The sequence below is a fragment of the Halichoeres trimaculatus genome, unplaced genomic scaffold (genome assembly GCF_033239565.1).
Source record: "Halichoeres trimaculatus isolate MK-OKI-2021-1 unplaced genomic scaffold, fHalTri1.1 fHalTri1_scaffold_5, whole genome shotgun sequence".
NCBI classification, from domain to species: Eukaryota; Metazoa; Chordata; class Actinopteri; order Labriformes; family Labridae; genus Halichoeres; species Halichoeres trimaculatus.
Window position 1 is genome coordinate 16,688,438 of NW_027437183.1, and position 22,803 is coordinate 16,711,240.

Genomic DNA, 22,803 nt, shown 5'->3' on the forward strand with positions numbered 1-22,803 from the left:
TTACTCTGTAATGAAAAACTCTTATCCTATTATTTAATCAGTTACAGCACATCATTTGTAAAACTGAACCTGTTTTTGACTCATGCACTGAGGAAATTGCTGGTGTTTTGCTTCAACTGTTGAATGCATTGAATGCAGGAATTCATAGCACTACCAAGCATCTTCAAGACCCAGAAGAGAGTGTTAGAACAGAAGCCGTTCAGCATAAAAGTCTCGCCTGACCACATGTTTGTATTACAATTGTCATTTAACAGACAGCACTGATGTGGTATAAATGCAAAATACTCTACTTTATAGGTTAACAGAAGTGGTTCAGCCCTCAGCAGTAATCTCTGAGTCCAGTACACAAATAAATACAGTTTGTCTGCATGTCTGCACAGATACATCAGTGCATCCTAATTAACATCAACTATTTAGGTTATTTTGAAAGAAGTCTCTCATAGTATGGTAAAATAATATTTTACCATTATATAACTGCCTGAGACATTTTTTTTTTAGCATTTTTTTGTTTGAGTCTGCCAATCTTAAAGTATATAAAGAATCTCCAAAACGAAATACTCCCTACCCTAAAAACAAAGAATGTCAGAAAGACAAAGTTGACATCAACTTGAAGTGAGTCAGTCATGTAGAAGCTCAGAAGTTCGATGTGCCCCTCAGGTGGCAGAGATCAAAATCAAGCTTAAAGATGTTGTGCTTACCATATAGCTAGAAAATGAATACTATTGCTTGCTTGAAAAGACTGAGATATCTACTTTCTACTGAAGGTGGTCGAGTTGTTTTTACAGCTTGTTGAATAGCACCTACAGTATGTGACTGGCAAATAAATGATAGCAGGTTTTATGTATCAGTTGAGCACCCTTTTATACAGCCAGCGGTCTATAAACAGTATCACAAGGGAAAAGTCTTGCTCATACTGTTGGTGTAACTATGTAGCTTCTATAAGGGGACATTTGTATTACTTTCCATCCATTTGGCAATGATGATTTTCTGCTGTCCCACACTCTCTGTTGTAGAATTTAACAACAGCAGGAACATTTTGAGAATACAGAGGCTGCTCTGACGCTCTGGTTTGCACCAGACTGTGCTGCCAATAATTCTGCACAAGGAAATGTTGCACTCAATAAACTGTCAGAGCAAGAGTTCATTAATGATTTTATTACTTCTCTTTTCAAATGTTTGACATTAGATTAGAGATCCTTGCTTATAAATGCGTCAGTTGCCTATGTGAGCATGTAAATGTGTCAATTAGCAAATTCAGATCAGAAGTATAATCACTTTTCCATTTCAACTTTAACAAGGGTGAAATAATCTGGAGCTAATCTATAACAAGCAAATCCAATCACTGTAGCTACGGTCTGTTGTGATTTGAAGCTCTGCCAGACTTTGATCGCCGTGGCCGTAAATTGATTAGCAGTGATCTACCGCTCCCTCCTAAATGCTGATCTCGGAAAATCAGTTCATGTCTTTGCTTGAAGCAGCTGAGGTAGTGGTTAAGCTCAAAGCTGCTTCTGTACGTGCAGCACAGGAGCACTGTTTCTGCCTGCTGACTTCATTAAACCAAGCTTGGTCCCTGACTGTTGGAGCTCGGCGGCAGTCTGATGGTCGTGTGTGGATTTGCAGAAGCAGGCAGAACGGAGGTCTCTTCCAAATGTGATTAAAAAGTGACTCACTGGAGACAAAAGAGTTGAATTTGAAGGAGAGCAGGTCCAGGTGTGGATGTGTAGGTTTTCTTTTCTGTCTCTATTTCTCCAAATGTACACACACAAACAGAAACACACAGCTTTAGTCATCCTGTTCGCAGCAGTGATCGATGTACAGTGTTTTTTATTCACAACAAAAATTGTCTTTTTAGACGGACAGAATATAACACCAGTGTGAACTCAACAACCATTAGAAATGCATTGGCTGCCTCATTTTTAGCACTTTTACTTCAAATCCCTATGCTGAGATTATTCAAAGAGACAGTTTATTTAATGAGAAGAGAGTTTTTGAAATGCCTCACACTATTGTGTGAAATGTAGAAGATTCTTAACCTTGAACAGTCCTCTAATCCTCAAACCTTATCTCTGCTCAGTATTCTGACTCAGTTGAGTTCCACAGAGTTGGGTGCTGTCTCTTTTTTTATTACTATCAGCGGGGGGCTCAGCTGAACAAGTGCTAAGTGAACAATGAGGGAGCGGCTCGAGGGGGTTTTGTGTTTTCAAAGCCTATCACACTTCTTTGAGGAAATTAGTAGTTTGGGGTTAAAGTTCAGTAGATATTGAATGCTAACAAAGTGTCTTCTTCTGCTGCTGCTGTCTGCTTATCAACCCTGTTTCAACTCTGCCGTCTGTTGGTGCGTGTTAAATTAATAAGAGATTTGAGAGGAGTGGTTAGGGTCTGATTTATGTGTGTTTTTAAGGCATCGCTGCTTTAAGAGAGTTGGACCTCCTTGTTTTTTCATGCTTTCTTTGATCTTTACTTCAAACTTTGCTTCAAGCTGCTTACCTCTTATACCCTCTTATGTTTTTCTTTTTCATCAGATCACCTTTCTCTCTACCACTGCCCTCCACTTATTCTGCCTTTCCTCAATTCTCCCCTTTCCAAATATCAGGGGGCAGAGGTCACAGCTTTCAGCTTCTGTGAAATCAATCGCAGTACAAACCTTTCAGAAGCAGCGACTGACTGAGGCTGTGTGTTCGTGTGGTAATAGATAGCTGCCTGGATTCAGGTCGGTGCATGCTGACGACAAGCTTTGGTTTCCTAATTCAAACAACACATTCATTCATGTAGTCCATCAAGCTTGTCATGGGTGCTGTGAAAATGTTGACTGCAGATACATGAGATCTCTCAGGATTAATAACACTGATGCTGCTGTGGCTGACGTGAAGTGTCAAAAGCTGACAAGAAAACATTGCAGAAAAGAGAGGCACATATAGTTTGTTCCTAGAAATGTTCAGGGTTGTACAGTGCCTCGAAAAGATCGTGCACATCTTTTATTCATGTTCAGTTGTCGAGGTGTCAAGAGTTTTGTCAAGCCTCTCACTGTTCTGTTAACCTTGTCCCTGTGAAACGTTCTGTCTCTGTCTCTTTGGTTAAACATTACTGCCAGGCCACAGGGGGAAACAGAGAGGGGAAGAGATGGATGAAAAGCAAGAGGAAAGGATAGAGAGGAAGAAGAGAAGTCCTGCCACCACTCTCAGTCCCTTCATCATTAAACAAACATGGCCTCGTACCAAAAAGAGTACAAGAAGAAAGCAGTCCCATCAAGAGGAGGAGGAGAGAGTGAGGGAGGTAGAGGAGAAGGGGAGAGTGAGGATGAAAGTGATGGAGGAAAGAGAGAAAAAGTACCTGTGTGTAGAGCAGAAAGGTGTACAGTCCATCATCTAGAGACAGGCAGACACGGCTGTCTGGAGAGTTTATTTTTACCTCCATATAGGAGGTGTCTGGACCGGCTACAGCAAGCTGGTGGCACCTTTCAGCGGGGTTAGAGGACAGCTGCTGCACAGGTGTGAACATTATTTTACACCTGACAGTACATGATCATACACAGTTACACAGGTCAAGGCATGTGCTTCATTGTATTTACACTTCATCAATAGCTTAATTGATATTTTTTCACATCAGTGATTTTTTTCAGATAATCAGAGATAAACAATAATTATAGGGGATGATAAGCACTAATTCCAGTCAGGGCTGCGATGTGATCCTACAACGTGTTTAACGAGGTAGGTGGTGGTCCACCAGCTGAGTCAACCTAGTTCATATTAGAGCTAAAACGATTCCTTGAATAGTTCAAGTAACTCGATTACAAAAAATGATCGGTGAATTTTCTCCGCCTCGAGGAATCGTTTAATTTTGAAAAGATCAAAGAATGGTATTTCAAATAGAGCTGACGCTATATTAAGTGACTTAAGTGATTTTTCAGACCCCTCAAGCCACCTTTTTTTTGTCATTTTAAACAATAACGAGAGATTAGAGGGCTGTGTCCGACCAAAACGACTTAAAATGAGCCTAACAGCTGCTGAAATTGAATAGAGCTAACTGGGAAGTTGTTAAATTAAGCTCACACTGCAGACTCAAAATCTTCCAAGAATGTCTTTTTCCCAGTTAAAATGTCTCATCTCTAGTCAGATCTCTCTGATATTAAAATATGTAATTCAAAGTCACTTGTTCTTACACTTGCTTGAAACAAATCTTCATTAAAAAAAATTGCTCTTTAAACAAAAATGTGTTTTTTCCGATTAATCGATGGAATTCTCAGTAGAATACTTGAATACTAAAATATTCGATAGCTGCAGCCCTAGTTCATTTTATTTTATTTATTTATTTATTTTTAGTTCGTTTTATTTATTAATTTAATATTGGTTTCTTTAATTAGTATCTAGCACAAACAACAAACGCTGCAGTGTTTACATTTGTTGATAACAGAGACACCGCTGACTCCTCTCCAAATCTACAGGGGCTGTAAGGGCACAGTGAGATCTGCCATTGATCCCTGCTGTATCAATGTTTATCTTGTCTTTATTGACCAAGAGGACCAACCCCTCCCGTTCTGGAGGTTGCTTTACCAGTTGGAGACACACTCATAGACGAATTGATTAACAAATCAAGCCTGTAATTAATTCCTTCTGTGATCAAAGCCATGAGCAGTTGTTGAGGAGAGCCTGAGGCACGGGATGAAGGTGTCTTACAGTGCAGTCCCACCAAGCCCAGTCTTATCATTACTGTGCTATTTGTTCTTCAAACACGAAGGTTTTGAGTTTAACATGACACTTGGTGAATTTCAAAGATCTTAAGAGGTCAGTTTGTATGAAAAGATGATTGGGGTTTGCAGCCAACACATATCTCAGCAAACTGAATGTTGGAGCTATTTGGCAACACTTTTACTCATGTAGACTCCTTCATCTAGTTTCTAGAGGAAACTCCTTTTTCAATATCTATTCAACTAAAACATAACCAACTCTCTCCCTTTCCCCCACTTTATCATCTCTAAGTTATAAAAAAAAATATCTGCATACCCCCAAATTCCTCCTTGTACAAAAAAAGACTGTTTTCAAATTCAGTTATTTTTTAACCACCCTGATGTCTTTATTTAAAGTTTTAATCTTAACTTTCTGACCTTTTTCCTCCCCTTGTGTTCTTTCTTTTTTGCATCCAGGTTAGCTCTTTATGTGTACGAGTACCTGCTGCATGTAGGAGCACAGAAGTCAGCACAGACCTTCCTCTCAGAGGTAAGTCACTAAGATGCTGTTTGTGTTGGTGTGTTTGTCTGAGATTACAGCCCATGTGCTTCATATGTCTACTCTGAAGGTTGGTCTGACCCCCACACGTGTCCAGTAAGCGTGGATTCTAATTAAATCAGCTCTGTCAAAAGGACGGTGGCTGAAGAATTGCTTTTTAACATTAGTGTCGCATTCATTGAGACTAAAACAGGAGCCTAGAGAGTTACGATGCTCAGCTAGGAGCTGACGTCTTTTGCTGACATCATTCTGTGATCCACTCAACAGCTTCATCTTAGTCCATCTCTCTCAGTCTTATTCTTTCTCTCTCTGAGTCCCCTGCTTTTTTATTGTGATCCTTCTGCTCCTTTTTTGATCAGTCCCTCTACTCGTTTTTCTAAGAAGCAAGCCTGTCATCACTCTATTTTCACAGAGGTAAAAAGGTGATGGGGTGAAAACGAGGTCACTTGTTTCTGGTGCTTCTCCATAAATGATGGTAAATTACAATGTGGAAGACAGTGGCTGGAGGCATGTTGAGCATGGGCCAGAGGAAGAGGAGAACAAAGAGTGGGGGATGGAAAAGGTTACATCATCAGCTGGCACCAATTCTCATCACTCTGACTTAGTGTGTGTTGGTGTGTACACACACACAGACCTCTGTCTCTCTGACACCCTTTCCTCTCTGCCATATCACTTGCTTGCTCTTCCGCAGATGTGGCAGATGAAAAGGATAGGCGGTGTCGTATTCAAGTGTGGGAACGCATTAGCCAAGAGTGCAACAAGTATAAACACAACCACTTGTATACAAAGAAATAAGTACACACGCTCAGAGGGTAAATATTACACAATACTGTTGATCTTTCTGAAGTGGTGGGGTGGAGTAAAACACAGCTTTTAAGGCTCTTATCTACTTTTTTATCATCCACATCTGTTTGCTGTGTATCCTCAGGCTCTACAGGAAACAAGAGCCTAGGAAGACAATTTAAGCTCAAACTTTAATAAACAATATGAAATGTTATCAAAGAAAGATATATTTTATCCAAAACAGAATACATGGAGCCAAGCAGGGATGTATTTCACTTAGTCTGAAGAAAATGTGCATTGAGATGTCTCAAGATCCTAGTCAACCAAAATCCACATTTTTTTAACCATAAACTTGAGAGCTTTTTTTTTTATTATTATTTTTTTTATTTTTTATTTTTTTACAAAATGAATCAATGGATTAACAAGAAGATCATACTGAAGGAGCACTTTCTCTGTCTGATCACCTGCAGAGCATGTGTCAGGCACTGCAGGTGAGCAGACATAAGGGGCAAAGAGCAACATGAGATCATCATTGATTGCAGACGACAATTCTGGAAATATACTTGGTCGTCCTCAATGTGTGACAAACACAGCTTTACCTGATATTTCCTTGCATTGGTATAAATCACTGCTGACCTTTGAATTTTGAAAAATGAAGCCTGTGTGTCCACTTGAGACACTTTCAGAGCCTATATTAAAAGGACAGTTTTTACTGCGGAATAAAACATGTTTACAGCCTGGCACAAAAAACAGGTTTGGTCTTCTCACCTTCTTTCTTGAGTCAAATGGGTGAAATGATAGGAGTATTCTTGTCTGAATTCACCCATTTTGATCACATAGGGCAAGGACTGACAATTTTGGAAAATAATCTAATTGCGATTTTTTTAGACCAATATTGCAATTGCGACTTAGCATACGATTTTTTTGGGGGGGGACTTTTTTCTTCTGCATTGTTCACTTAACACCAGTTTTAAGTCATTTTATAGAATGACTAACCAACAAAAGATACTGTTAGCATTTAAACAAGTCTTTTTTGCATTTCTCAATTGAAAAATAAGAAGGAAAACTGTGAAATTTTACTGACCTCCAGTTGACAGTAAGAGTAACAAACCATACAGAAAAAAGGGAACAAGGGGTATGACTCTACTATCTACTGGATGAATCTTTGTAGCTCACAGGGTTTTCTTGCCAGAAAAAAACAGCATTTTGACTTTTGCTGGTTTTAAGGGAGAACAAGTACAAGTTACTTTTTTCCCTCCAGGTCTGTGTACATGAAACTTTTTTTTTTTTCTAATTGCAGCCTTTGCGTTTTGAAAACTGCATTCTATTACATTGCGATGTGGGTTTAAAATCGATTAGTTGTTCAGCCCTACATAAGGCTGATATTGGCATAATTAGATGCATGGCTGATTTGACTGACAGACCTTGGCTTCAGTGTCATCTCTTTTCCACTTTCTACATTAGCCACAAATTACATGGAGTCAGTTTTTCAGCGTGACAAGCCACCATCCTTTGGCTTCACAGAGCCTTGTAAGAAGCCCATGACGGATGTTATCGCAGCTAAATGCATGTTTTTATCTGGTCTATGGCTGAACTACATTAATGGTCCCATGCTCTTAGGTGTGCAAAACTAGGAAGATTTCAAATCAGTACAAACAGTTACACACACCCAGTCTCAGAAATTATGTTTGCAGCTACGAAAGCTGTTTTCAAACTTTTTTTTAATACTAAATAATCTTTATTTTCATCCAGAGTTATGACCAATCAAAGAAAGCCTCAACTTTGATACCATTCATATGGTTTTGCCACTTACAGCTACTTTCCCAAAGGCTTGAATGTAACTCTCCTAAATCCCAGCTCTCAGTTTAGGGACTCCTGCAGCACACAGCCTACATCTGCTCGTAATCATGCTAAAGGGATCTCACTGTAGCACGCTGAAGGTAAATGAATGAACCTCCCGGGAATGCAGACCACAAGAAGACAGGATATGCGGGCACAGCCAATGCTATTTTCTTTCTACACTTTCCAGATGAAGGAGGGATAAAAAGTGTCCTGACCTGAACTGCATGCAATCATGTTTGGACTGAGCTGCAGCCAATTAGATGTGAGAAATGGGGGATGTCAGGCCTATTCTGCTTCTTTTGTGCCATGTGCACAGTTATGAGGGAGAAAATCCTTCTTTGTCATGGTGTATATGGGCTGTCTATAATGTTCTAGTTGGCTGATGTCTTCAGTCTAACAGTTAGCTCAGACTGAAAGCATGTGGAATAAACAAAGAGAGGCTGTTTCGAACCCCCTGAAAAACTTCAAAGGAAGGCATTCTTTCGAAAAGTCACTGCGACTGATCTGCAGCTGAGGTCAGGACGGTCTGAAAGTACAGTCACAGTTGTTGCTGTTATTTTAGAGCTGGTGGTACTGCAGGTGCTGCAGACACATACATATATTTCATTAGAAGGTAAAAAAAGGAAAACATTCATGTCATAGTCTAATAGCATAGATCTGAATACTACACCAGTGTTAAGTACATGCTTACCAGTGTTTTTCTACCTATCAGTCTACTATGTGCAAAACTACACTTCAGCTGATATTATTCACTATCTTTAATAAAGGTGAATGCTACTTTTACATCAAACATCCTCTTTGAAAACCTTTTTAAAAGTGTCACTTGACCCTCTGGTGAGCCTCTGCTTTTTTTCTTCTTTTACTGTTGTGACTTCTTTGAACCTTTCTGTTCTCGCACAGAACATTTACCATTCAAAATTCATGCTCACCTTTAAAGGGACTCCGTTTCAGTAAGTGAGCTTCTGTAAAAGCACTGACTTGGTCTGGTTACTCTGAGAGACATGATTATGCAGGCAAACCAAAACCAAATGTACATTTAAAAGCTCTGTAGTCCAGCATTTCAGTGACCTATTTATTTCATTACCCCTCACTTAATTCTGGGACCTTGAGTTATTTGTTTTGGTAAAACCAGTAAAGAAAGCCAGGTGTGATCAGACATTGACAAATCCGTCAGGTACCTTCAGGTTAATTTTTTATTGTTCTTCTGTAACTACTTCGAACATCCTACCTGTGAGCTCTTGTTGAACATTTTGTAAAGACATTTGGCATCAACTGATCCCAAAATTTGCTATCATTAAGTTTCTTTTATATATAGAGAGAGACCCTTTTAAAACTTTTAAATCCTTTAGAACAAAATAAAAGAGAAATTGTTAATGACATGTTATCTTAAGCTAATGAGACAACCTATAGACTCTAAGAGATTTTAAAAACTTTGGGAAACCAAACAGTTCAGACTGAGTTTTAACTTGACAATCCTTGGTTATCCCAAACTTAATAATTCCACAAGACCGCTAAACCATACTGGAAAAAAATGAAGTCTTATCCAGTGTTTTTGTCTTATGTCTTTTTAGACTTAGTACGAGCTAAATTCACCTGACCAGTCCAGAAAAATGTCTTGTTTCAAGTTATTGAAAAACAAAAAAATAAGGTCTGAATTGCCTGAAACAAGTACAAAAAATCTGCCAAAGGAACAAGACAAAAGTTACTCATTTTAAGACATCATTCTAGTTTCAAGCAAATTTTGTAGTAATTTTTTCTTGTTCTATTGGCAGATTGTTGTACTTTTTTTAAGTAAATCAGACCTCATTTTTGTCTTTAAACAACTTAAAACAATACATTTTTCTGGACTGGTCAGGTGAATGTGGCTCATTTAAAGTGTAAAAAGACATTTTCTACTGAAAATAAGACAAAATTACATGATAGGACTTTGTTTTTTTTGCAATACACACAGTTACTACTTACTGCAGGCAACAACAACTATAGACATGAGATCTCAACAACAAAAACAAGGGGACGAATACATGTTGATTATGCTGATAGCTGGCCTTCTATGTCCACTTGGCTCTTGGTAGAGTTTTTTTTACCTTCTCTGCCATGTCTGTGAGCTGTAAGATCAGGATGATGACACCCCCTAGTCTGCTCCTTTTTCCTGTTTTTGGTCAAAGCAGGTATTTTGGGGGCAGACCGACCAGGAATTGTAAACATTACATATGTTCAATATTTATGATTCTTTGTGATTATTTCAACAAATAGCTACTTACAACAAGCCCCAAATCAGGACATGCCCCATGTAGTCACTGGGAGTAACAAATCAGGCCATAAATCTGTCTTAAGTTGTCTGTTGTTTGTTGCCAGCCTCAGATGAAGAGTTCAGTGAACTTCTTGAGTTCTCTCCTTTGGCCTTTAACACAGTAAATTCAGTCAGTTTTTGTGTAGACAAAAGCAAGTTTAAGGTCTAAGTTTGGACAAGCTGTCATACTCATGTGAACTTTTAAATGATTACATATAATCCTCTTTAATGAAAGCATGTAATCCTGACCTTAGCATGTTTGCAATAAGACAAGTTTCACCACTCTGCCCTCTGACGTGATCATACAGCAGGTTGTACAGACTAGTTCACTTCAGGGACACTTGAGTCTTATTTTATCAATTGAGCAGAAAAGACAGAATGGAATAAATGAACATAGCAGGTAAATAAGATGCAATACAGGATAAAAAGTAGTTAGAGAAGAGAAAAGAAAAGGAAAATAATTACAGAAAGAATTAAACACTGACAGACTGAAGGGTGTTGTGGGCTGTACAGGGGTTTGATTTAGTCCCGGACCTTAGACTTCAGATCTCCTGTCACAATGCCCCCTCTCCACACAGACAGACCAGACACACACACACACACACACAGGCCCTTTCAGACACACTCTCACACATACTTGTGAAAAGACAAGCTTTCAGGCACTCACTTATCCACTCGTGGATCCATGGCATGAGAATCATAATATAATTACATAATGGCATGTGCTATAAGAATTCCTATGCACCCTCTTAAACCTTGTAATGTCTGTAATTCAGATGTCGGGCATGTTTTTCTACTTGATACATTTCTGAAGCATCATCTCTCTTGTCTGTGTGTTTGTGTGCAGATCCGATGGGAGAAAAACATCACATTAGGAGAACCTCCAGGGTTCCTCCACTCATGGTGGTGGTGAGTGTTTGTGTGTCTTATGACTCAAGTTGAAATTACAATTTTTCCTCCATCTCCTGGGTTTTCATTTATTCTCATGTCATGTCAGTAATTGTCTTCCTCAGGTTCCTGTTTGCATATTGCACTGCTCTCACGTAGAGTTATCCATTAAAATTAAGATAATAAAATTCTACTTATTGCTTCTAGCTGGATTGTTCTGCATCTAAAATGGATTATTATGATTTATCTGTCAGGCTCTAATGTTTCTCCTCTGCCATCTTTCTTGTCATTGATTGTCTCTCTGTGTGTTGTAGTGTTTTCTGGGATCTGTACTGTGCAGCTCCTGAGAGAAGAGACACATGTGAACACTCCAGCGAGGCCAAGGCCTTTCATGACTATGTGAGTATTCCCTGTTGTAGCCCCTTCTCTAAGGCCTGCTCTGAATGTTGTCGTTGCAAGCTGAGAGATATGTGGACACTCACATTTCTAAGTAAACAAACAGGTCTGTCTGTTTCTTTGGAGTGAGTGAACTGATGGTTAGTTGCATAACCTGGTCTGTTGTCTGTGCTGAAAAATGCAAGTAGCATTGACTGGAAAAAACAAACGTAGCTTTTGAAAAAAAAAAAAACATGATATGAAAAATTATCTCGAATAAACAGTAAATGTCAAATGAAATGCTTTCTCATTCATAAGAAGAGGGACGCAGGTCATTGAAACATCCCTGTGTCACTTGCTACTACTGCTGCTGTGTTGCCTTGTGGTATATTGCAACAGCTCCTCTATGAAGGAAAATGAAATCAAGCTGAGGATTAAGAGCTGAAATCTGATGAAACCTCAAAAGTTATTTAGCCGACCTTGGCCTGAGCATCTCACTTGCTTTCTGGGCCATCTTAGACAGATTTTTGTCAAATTTGAGATTTTTTTGTTTTTTCATTGAGGGTTCACACCTAACACCTAACTTGCTGCAACTTTTGCTTACATTTGCTGTGAAACGTTTAAAAGCAATAGCCACAAGTTTGGCACTAATTTGACAACAGATGGTTCAAAACTAAATCATGAGGGCTTTATACAATTATAAAAAAATAGTATTTATAAAATAAAAAAGGACAAACATTAAATTATCAATCCTCTCCATCAGATTACCATAAAAACTTGTGTCCCAGTCTTAGCCTGAGTCATCAGTGCTCGAGTGGAAGTCAGGAGTCCTGATTGTCAGAACCTGACTTGGACCTAGAACATTAAACTGAATACTGTTTGGCTGTCTCATTGCTTTGACTTGTCTTGTCTTTGATCTTTTGATTGATTGTTGCTTGCAGTGATGTTAATGAATCTGTTTACAAAAGAGGTAAAAATCTAACAGACCAGTGTTTGTGTTACCTGCTGCTTGAGTTCTACCAGCAGCTCCAAAAACTGCGCACACACACGCACACACACACATCCTTGTAAAGCACATTGTGCTGACGAGCAGACTGGGCAGGCAGACAGCAGCCCGTGTGCTGGAAACATTGTTTATTGCTGTGTTTTCTCAGTGTGGCTCCACATCACCGCTGTAATTCCCGCACATTGAGGCATGAGTAGATTCAGTCATGCACCATCCAGTAACAGGAATACAGTGAGCAGTGCCAGAGAGAAGTTTTAGATTAGCTGGTGACTAAGAGGGAAGAGGTGCAGCTCTCCTCATGGGAACTTATGAGTTGGAGGAGGAGGGAAGGGTTGCTCTCCTCTTTATGTTGTTGTTTTTCCTCTGAAGCCTGAGTCTGACTCATCAGATTTGTCTGTTCTGTGGTTTATTGAGATGTATTGTTGGAAGAGCACAGGTCAGGGGTTTCTGCCTACCCCAGCAGGATTGTGCCCCACACCCCCCACTCACTCTTTCTCTCCTATTCTCTTTATCTTTTCAGTTCTCTCTTTCTTTTCCTCCAGGCCTGCAACCCTGCAGAACTGGTGGGGCCTCTCTACTCTTTTATCTCCTCGCAGTATAGGTGCATGTGCTTGCGTAAACGTGTGTGCATACGCAGGTGATGCTGCTGATGCTGGCGATGATGATCAGGGTGATGAATAGGCACTCCCAAGGACGAGGCGGCTATGTGATGATGTCATCCTGGCTCTGAAGAAGGGAGCTGGAGGGCAACACGACCTCAGCCTGGGGGGACGGGAGAGAGGAGGAGAAAAACAGACGGCAGAGTGTGGAAATTGATGGGAGGGAAAAGGAGTCAACGGTCAAAAAACTGAAATTTAAGTTTTTTATTCATTTAGAAATCTTAATACTTTTTAACAGCAAAATCACACACAAACTTGAGGCACATCGTTGGAAAAATATCCCTCCTCAATATGTTATTTTTCATATCTGATCATGCATGTATCTTAATGTCATTAGCAGGAGCCACCAGCGACTTATTCTAACATTTCCTGCAGGGTGGTAATCAGAGAATTATAATTAGACCAATTGTAATTAGACCAAGGTCACTTTCAATCAACTGTTCCAATGCTGCGTCGCTCCTCAGATCCAATCAGAGACACTACCTTCGTATCTGCTGCTCAATTAAAACAAAATGGGAGGACGACTGCAGAGGCTGTCTTCGGAAAAAGTAGCACGCCTTAATTTGACGCCAATGTCTCTCTTTCAGTCTCCTGGCTTTGAGAATGATGGAGATTTTAATCAGACATTTTGATGGTAATTATTTTCAGATAGCTAATTACTGAGTGAAGCCCTAATTAATGCCAGGGAGATGTAGGAGCTCATTCACATCATCTTCAGGTCCTTTTTCCTTTGATAATTGATGGGATTGTGACAAGGCTTTTGACTTGATTTGCGCTATTATCCCAGTTTGAGCCACCTACCGTAGATACAGTCTGCTTCGAGTAAAACCTTATTCCAGTAATGTGATGGCAAAGAGGTAAGAAATGAAAGAGTGACAAACAAAAAGAAAAGAGAAGTGATGCTATTGATTTTCATTCTCAGAGACTTTTCAAGCATTAGAGAGGCCGTTTACAGTTCTGTTAAGTGCTTTGTAAATTGTACTTTCTGCACTAAATGAGCAGTTTCCATTGTGAGAGACCACACAGTCATAAAAACAAGTTATTTCTGGATTCTTACACTTGGGCCGGAAAAGGCTTCATCAGAGACAAAAGTCATTGGATGCTTTGTTTCCTTCTACGACGAGAAAGCATTGATCCATAAAGATTATTGTAGACATTACATGGTGTAGTGATGGATGTGAAAGTTGAAAACCGTTCCTTGACCTTAACATTTTAATATGGACATCTTAATTAGCATAGGCTATTAACAACACAGGTAAATTGCATTGTGTGGTGAAAATGATTGTAATCTTGTTTTTTGAGCGGATTTCTCCAGGAACAGCTGGCAAGGCTAAAGCTTTGTGTACAACTCAAATTTTAATGGTCTCTAACGAAATATGACCAAATTAAAAGAGAACAAGAAAGAATTGCAGCAGCATGAAATTACTTGTATAACCTGTGGAAACAATATTGAGCTTAAATGCTGCAATTCATCTGCGACATTATGGCATTTAGATAATTTAAAAATGATTGCTGGACTGAAAAGTTGTTCATTTAGTTAAAACAGAATCGCCTTCTAAGTTAATAGAGTGATTATACCCGTCCTAAGTGCATGCTGAAGTTTCTATCCGTGAAGATTTTTAAGGAGTTCTGGAGGAGACAGTATAGAGGGCAAAGATGTAGACTCGTGGTAAAACGGCTGACTAATTTAAAAAGTTGGGGGAGTTTGGGAGGGAGACTGAGAAAAAAAACCCTGCGTTGGAGAGATCTCACTCCTGATTTCATGAGATTATCAGTGACCAGCAGTCCTACTGGTTGTGCTGTGCAGCCTCCAGATAAGAATGTGCTTTTTAACCGAAGCCAGTTGCTGGTTTAAGAACTGGTCCTTCTGGATAAATCATAGTTGTGGTTTATTAGATTGTTTTTGAGCCATTTGCTTTAAGTTACATTGTTGTGTTTCTGTGAATGTTTCATTCTTGTAGAGAAACACCTGAAAGAACAAGTTTAGATCAAGAAAATAGAAAAATAAAAAGTAGAAGAATATTAGGAAACCACAGCACTGATGCAGAGTCAGAATCAGTCACACTTGGTGTTAGCCGATGACGCCAAAAAAATCACTTTAACTACATATTTTCTAATAAAAAGAACAACTATCAGTTCGTTCAGTCCAGTAGATATAAAGCTTGAACACTTATTGGTAGATCTTTGTAAAGCCAAGAGATGGGTACCCCTGTAGCTTAAATCCATTATGACTTGTTTTAAAGACACTCATTGTCTTCAAATAACTACTTATTCTAGCAAATTCTTGGTTCTTGTGAGCTCCTGTGGGAAGTTTTTATATGGTTATGAAATGGACTAAACTAAATTTGGATGCATCTGTACAAGCTGGAGGCTTTAATGAGATCATCAGCAAAAAATTGATTACCATTATTTCATTATTTTAGCAATTAACTGTACATAAATGTACTCACCACAGCAAAGATCACAGCCGATGTTCTTTTTTACTTTTAAATGAAGGCAATCTGAGCTAACACTGTCTATGCATTAACAAAAGAAAATTAGCAAAGAGGTAAGTTAACTTATAATTTCAGATTTTTTTAACTAGCTTTAACTTTCATCACACAAAATTATATCATATGGCTATATTTTGATGGTTTCAGGTTGTCACAAGTAACACATTTTTTTTTCCTGCGATGAAGAAGAGTCAGTGTCACAAAGTAGAGATGTTATGTCGAAGCTGTTTATGCTTTCCTGTCTTTTCCCTTTAATGACCCCCTTTGATTAATCCTTGAAGACCTTGAGAGCCATGTCTTTCAGTGTGATTTTAAAACTTGGCCAAAGTAGTTCGTTTTTTAGTTTTAGTTGTTAATTCCAGTAAAAAGTTGTGACATTACACCCTGCTGGCTGTCTGTGCGGGGCTGAATAACAGATGGATGAAGCTGACAGTGAGCAGCAGACACTAAATGTGCAATAGATCGGCAGAATTGTTACAAGCGAGTCTTAAAAGTGAAGCCAGTCTGGTATCATTGTGTGGCATCACTGTGGGAGATAGCAGGCACACAGCATTTTGAGGGGAAGAAGAGATCAAGAGGCAGTGCCAAGACCAACCCTCTTTTGATAAAAACCCTCCGTCTCAAGCTGCTACATCTTACATTCATCCTCTCTCACTCATGCATGGAAATGAATTCACAGCGCTCAATTTAACAGCAGCACACACACTCTGTCTCTATTGTACAGATACACACATTTGTAAATATGTAATGACACACAGAACCGCTTTATTCATTTGCATGCTGAAGCACTCTGACTGTTTGATTGTTGCCCTTGTTCTTGGCTGTCATTTCTGTTTCTCCGTCAGTGCGTTAAAGGGAAAGAAAATAACAGTAAGATTACTGTAATGTTTGCTCACAATGTAAGACTGCCAATAAAGCCGAGTCTGGATCTGATCTTTAAAAAAGCCAGTGTGTATACAGTCACAGTGAATAAATCAACAAAGGACAATTTCAATAGCTCCACACAGCTGATATTTACAAGTGTTTTCACAAATTTACATTAAAATGCCACTTTTAATGACTATTGGAGTCTCAAAATTATTCATCCTCTTCATGAGAAGCATCTTTCACTTCACCCTCTGGGATCAAGGGTCAGTTGGCCATTTCTGGCCAATGAGTGACAACTGAGGGTCTCTTCCTGTCCTCATTCACAGGCAGCAGCAACATAGTAAACTCCAAATCATCCAACTCCTATTGCAAATAAAGTTTATTTGCTAAATTCACAAACTTTCTGCTGTTTGCAGCATTGTTTTGGACAATGTGACAATTTTAAAACAGACAAACACTCATAGCTGTGAACATGTTTGCAATGTTTTGGTCTCTCCCTGCAAAGCTTTAGTTGAGCCACTTATTAAAAACAGTCTTAACTTTTTATTTTAATGAGTACAAATGTTGGGCAACCTTGCAATAGAAAATGCAAAAATGACATTTATAATCACTGAAGTTTAATTTGTTTGGAGCGCAGCAGACATGTCACATTAATCAGCAGCCTGTCTGGCTCCTCTGCCCAGGAAACACAAAAACTCTGTATTTAGATTACCTTGAAAAATACAGAGCATCTCTGGGGATAAACCTTTCTCACTGTAGAAACTCAATGCACCGAAAACACACTCAAGTGTCAAGGATCATTTTATAAATATCATGTCCAACAACTAATTATTGTTTGAATCACTGCTTTTTTTCTGTGAAACATGCTTCAGCTCCGAGGCACTCTTTGCAGCCCAGACCAAATAAAATCAATATTTTACTTCAGCAATCCAGCCTTCCTGATGCTGTTATTGACTGTGGGACTTTCTTTCCCTGAAGTTGTCTTCTCAGGCAGATCTGCTTCTCAACAAACCCCACCACTTCATTTTTAACACAGCTTTTCTGACTTCTAGAAACATTCATATCTTGTTTTTCTGTGTTTTGTTTTTCTGTGTTTTGTTGCATATTGTTGCAATTACTGCCAGCTGTGTTGAACATTTGATGTTAATTTTACCTTGTTCTGGGAGTGCTTATAAAATGATTGTTGTTCTACTTTTGTCTATTTTGTTTGCATGTTTAGGGGTTTTTTCATCCAATATCAGCATAATTTATCAGGCAATTAGGAAAAAAAAGTTCCCCTCACTATCAGATGCAAATTCAGCCAGTTAGAAGTGGATCAAATTCAAAAAAGAGAAACTTAAACAAGGTGAGACCATGTTTTTTCTTAAGACTTAAATGCAACATAAGAAACCAGAGAGGATTTTCACACAGATACAAACTGTTTGTGTTTATGCACCTGCATATGAAGAGACAGAGGAAAACGCAGAGGACAGAGTCAACCTAGAAACAGAGACTCAGATAGCTCTAAGCATTGTGGGTAACAAACCGATTCAGTTGAGAACCAATGGGGGCTGGGGAGACCCCCATCTGTTTCCAGGGAAACAGAGCCCTTTCTCCGCTCTCTCTAGCTCTTTCTATCTATACACGTCTCTCTGTCTCTCTCTTCCTCTCAAATTCTCCGTGTTGGTTCCTGGCGGTGTTGAGGAGGAGGGCGATGTGGAGGTGACTCACTGTAACATCATTGCCATGGCGATGAAGAATGAGCGGAGTGTGGAGGGGGAGAAAGAACGGGATTTTCCAAAGGTTGAGCAGAGATAGTTGTCACAATACGCAGCAGTGTTTAACACTTTTACAGAAAAACGCTAGAGACAGAAACTGTTCCTCCTCACTCTCCACGCCTCTTCATCCTCTCTCTGTCTCTTTCACATTATTTCCTCCATCCCCCTTTCTCTGTCACTCTTCTCTCTTTTCTGCATTCCTCTTATCATATTCCTTCCTGTTTCTCCTGCCTGTTGCATGCAGACCTCTGGTCTCTGAGGAGTATGTTTTTCCACTGGTGTGGTACGCTGAGTCATGTCACATGCGTGTTTGGACATGGGGACTTGGAGTGTTAATGTGATGTTGACATATGTAGCAAGACGGGACAGAGGCAGGGTCATGGCACAAAGAGGAGGGAAAGAGGTTAACTAAGGGCAGGTGAACAAATGAAAAAGAGAATGAAGAGGAGTTATAGTTTGTTTGAAGAGTTATTTCTGAGCTTTCAGCAAAATTTGACTCGAACAAGAGACTGAGTTAGTATGTTTTCAAAGCTGTAAAAGAGACTTGGATTTGTATGTTGGATTAGTGCAAAGTTTACACAGCAGAAACCTCTCAAGTTGTAGATATGAAAGGGATTATTGTGAATGATCCACAGATGGAGGCCTACAGAAGCAGAACATGAGGGCAAAACCAGAATGCTGACATGATCAGACCGGCGTGTTATCTCTTTGACCCCTGCTAACCCCTGTGGTTTTTCTGCTGTTGTAGACACCCATACCCTTATCTGTTGCTTCTGTGTCTGGCTGTGGAGCATTCAAACGGCTGCAGGATGAGACACAACAAGTGACTTCTTCTAATGTCTGTGGTATGCTTTGAGGAGTTTGTATCAGCAGTTCAACTGTTTTCTTTTAAAATATGATCAACTTTGTCATCTCTGCCATCACACTGTGTTCAAAAAGGTTTTGAATTTTAACAGTAATCAATCTGAGGAAAACAGCTCTGTGATGGTGAAATTATATTATTATTCAGGTTACTATGTTGTAGAATAATCTGTGTTTGAATAAATAAAAAAATCCAATAAAATTTTCACAAAATTTCATGTTAAAATGTGAAATGTCACTGACATTGTGCTTCTCCAAAAGGGCTCTCTTGAATAAGGTTTTAGGTGGTTTGGGAGCTTTGTTGATGCAGTTATCAAGAAACAGAAAATAAATCAGATAAAAAAATGAACCACAATGGTGTATTAATAATATGGTCCTCAATTGGCCATTAATTAGGGCTGAACGATTTTGGAAAATAATCAAATTGCGATTTTTTTAGACCAATATTGCGATTGTGATTTAGCAAACGATTTTAATTTAATTTAATTTAATTAGTTTATTTATTTATTTATTTATTTGGGGGGGGGTTATCTTCTGCATTGTTCCCTTAGCACAAGTTTTAAGTCATTTTACAGTATGACTAACCAACAAAAGATACTGTTAGCATTTCAAACAAGTCTTTTTTGCATTTCTTAATTGAAAAAGAAAAACTAACACCGTAAAATTTTCCTGACCTCCAGTTGTCAGTAAAAGTATTAAACCACACAGAATAAAAGGGTATGGCTCTACAATCTACTGGATGGATCTTTGTAGCTCACAAGGTTTTTTTTTTGCCAGAAAAAAAACAGCATTTTGACTTTTGCTGGTTTTAAGTGAGAGCAAGTACAAGTTACTATATTCCCTCCAGGTCTGTGTACATGAAACTTTTTTTTTCCTTATTGCAGTCTTTGCGATTTGAAAACTGCATTCTACTACATTGCGATGTCAGTTTAGAATCTATTATTTCTTCAGCCCTACCATAAATGGTGTAAAAAAGAATGCTTTGTACCCCTTTTTCTCCTCATGTTTGTGAAAATAATACTGTAGGACAGTCCTGTAGTGGAACATTTTGACTCTTTATTTTGTTTTTGAATTGATCAGGTCAGACACACACATCCACACTTTACTCGTCATGTCAGGTTGTAGGCTCCACTCTCAATCACACACACACTGTGTCTATCTAATGCCTCCTCTTTCTGTCTTTGGTCCGTCTTTCTTATCGCCCTCAGTGTCGTTAAAAGTAGTGAGATAGTGTTGGAGGAGTGTGTCTCCCCAGCACCAAAGTGACTATCATTTTCAGCTCTGTATGTGTATCTGACAGTAGATCAGCCCAGTGCTCCTCCTCGTGTATTATACTGCAGTGTGCAGCCTCAGAGATGTTTACAGGTCGATAATGGCATCAGTGATAAAGGAAACATGGTCCGCGCCCCCTGAACTTATAACCTCTCTGATATCACCAAGGGAGGCCAGGTAGATCAGCACTTTGCTGCTAGTTAAACTGGTTATCTCTTTTTATAATGCTCCACAGAACACAAGGGCATTAAAGGGAAATTTTACCCATAAAGGATAATCTGCTTACCATTAAACAGGTGACCTCTGTTCCCCTGAATTCAATCCAGTGAAGACTTGTTTTTAAGAATCTAGGCTCATTAACACGTATAGTTTTTTTTTCTTTTTGTCTGAATTTTATTTGAACCAGTAAGACCACAGTGCTGCACCAAAACCAACAATGTGTCACTATGACTTACAGTACTTGCAGGCCTCCATACAGCCTACAACAGCTGAAGATTGTTTACTTTTTATATACCAGTACAGCACAGTAGTAAGTGTAAAAAGTGTTCTCTTTGAGCACTTTTGAGCACTTTTCCCAGGTGGGTTTTCCTGTGCATAGAGGCATAGAAAAACCCACAGCTTCAACAGAAAGCTGGGATAAAGCACTCGGTGAGAACATTTTTTAAGACTTGCTGCTGTGCTGTACTGGTTTGACATACGACGTCTTTTGGTTATGAAAGTAAGATTTGACTGCCAGAGTTTGATTTTAAGCCTGTCTGCATTGAAAAGAGAGAAAAAAGCGAGCTTTTGCTGCGTATCGGACAGTGGAGCTTGTTGATCTGTCTCTGGTCGCCACAGGAGACTGTGAATAATACATGGTGAAAAAGCAGAGGATGTCCATTCTCATCTCTGTGCTGCTAAACACACTTCTGCTTCTCTCTCTATCCCTGTCTCTTTTCCTCCAGCATGTCATGACTGTGCTTTCTGTTCAAATAACCACATACAGAGAGATTCAGTTCACTTTGGACAGTTTACTGTTTGTGTGTTTACACCTGTTGCAGAAATCAGCCTTAGTGTTACATTTTCATTCTCACACTGTGTGCTTATATTGAAGTGTGTGTGTGTGTGTGTGTGTGTGTGTGTGTGTGTGTGTGTGTGTGTGTGTGTGTGTGTGTGTGTGTGTGTGTGTGTGTGTGTGTGTGTGTGTGTTCTGCAGAATGGCAGCATCTCCTCTTTCCATTTCCCCCCTCCCTCATTCAGGAAGTGGACTAATGGCGTTTGAGAGGATAGAGGGAGTGGGTAGAGGAGGAGGGATGTTGGTACTTCCTGTGTGGTTTGTCATTTCGTGGATCCTGTTTTATAGCATGTGGCCTTGAGACTCAGTGGAAACCCCTCCACACCCACAACTGCCTCCCTCCAAAAAAAACAAAAAAACTCTCCAAAGCTCCCCAAAGTATCCTACACACAGAGTTTTTTCTTACTTCTTTTTCCCTTTTTTCGTGGTTTCAGCTCAGTTTCTGCTCACAGTTTCACATTGGACAACCCAGCTTATTTAAATAATAGCAATAACAAAAAATCAAACAACTTAAGTACTTAAGTTTGGTTCCAGCTTTGTACTGATGTAAGAAGATTTTGCCTGTTCGTGCCTTAGATTTTGTTTTTTGACCTTTTATTGTACAAATTGTAAAAGCCACCGTAGTATATTTTAAATGAAATATAATCAAACAACTTAAGAAAAAGTGCTGACAATAATTTAACATCACAATTTGGTCACTTAAAAGCACAAAAATTACTAAAAAATGTCAGTAATAGATGCCAAAGTTCAGGTTAAAAACATGCTGGTAGAATTACTCTCCAATTATTAATCAGCTGGCTGGCGATAAATAAAACTCTCAGACACATTTGATCAGCATCACAACAAAGCACCCTTCCTTGTTGTTCAATCATATGTCACAGACCTAACCAGTCAGAAGTGAGGAGGACCAAGCTCAAGGGAAACATTCAACATATGTTCTCCAAACAGTGTCGATTACTTTCCTTTTAGAGGGTTTGTACCTACATTTCAACTGAGATTTAAATTGTTCTGGGTGAAAGCTCATGGTGTGTTTGTCTTCTTTCATTTTATCTAGATTAACAGCTTTTACAGCTCCCAAAGGCCGCAACTTTTCTTGAAATATTAACAATCAGCCCAAACCAACGACTTATGTAGTGTTCCTGTACGCAAAGACTTTGATGCTGTGTCAGTGGTTACTGATCTCTGCCACCTCAGCGTAAGTGTTATACAGAGCTGGTCATGGGTGAGTTTGTGTCCAGAGCAGCCGGATCACTCTGAAAGCGTGTCGTGTTTTCAGGCAATGATTGACTGATACTTTGGTGACAACTATAAAAATAAGTAGTATCACTAAGTGAGACTTTGAGCCTGCGTCCTTATGGGTGGTTGAATCATATTGTCATGGGCATGAATCCAAAAAAAAAAGGAGCAGATATGTGTGAAAAGAAGAGTGTGCCTG

General features: G+C 39.2%; 1 protein-coding gene across 1 annotated transcript in view; it reads left to right on the forward strand.

Moving 5' to 3' along the window:
* ssbp2a (single stranded DNA binding protein 2a) overlaps positions 1-22,803 on the forward strand; it is a 54,672-nt gene that overhangs the window by 17,759 nt on the left and 14,110 nt on the right. Inside the window, exons 2-4 of the mRNA XM_074670228.1 lie at positions 5,141-5,213; positions 10,985-11,046; positions 11,340-11,424. Of these exons, the coding sequence (XP_074526329.1) occupies positions 5,141-5,213; positions 10,985-11,046; positions 11,340-11,424 (220 nt within the window). The remainder of the gene's footprint in view (positions 1-5,140; positions 5,214-10,984; positions 11,047-11,339; positions 11,425-22,803) is intronic.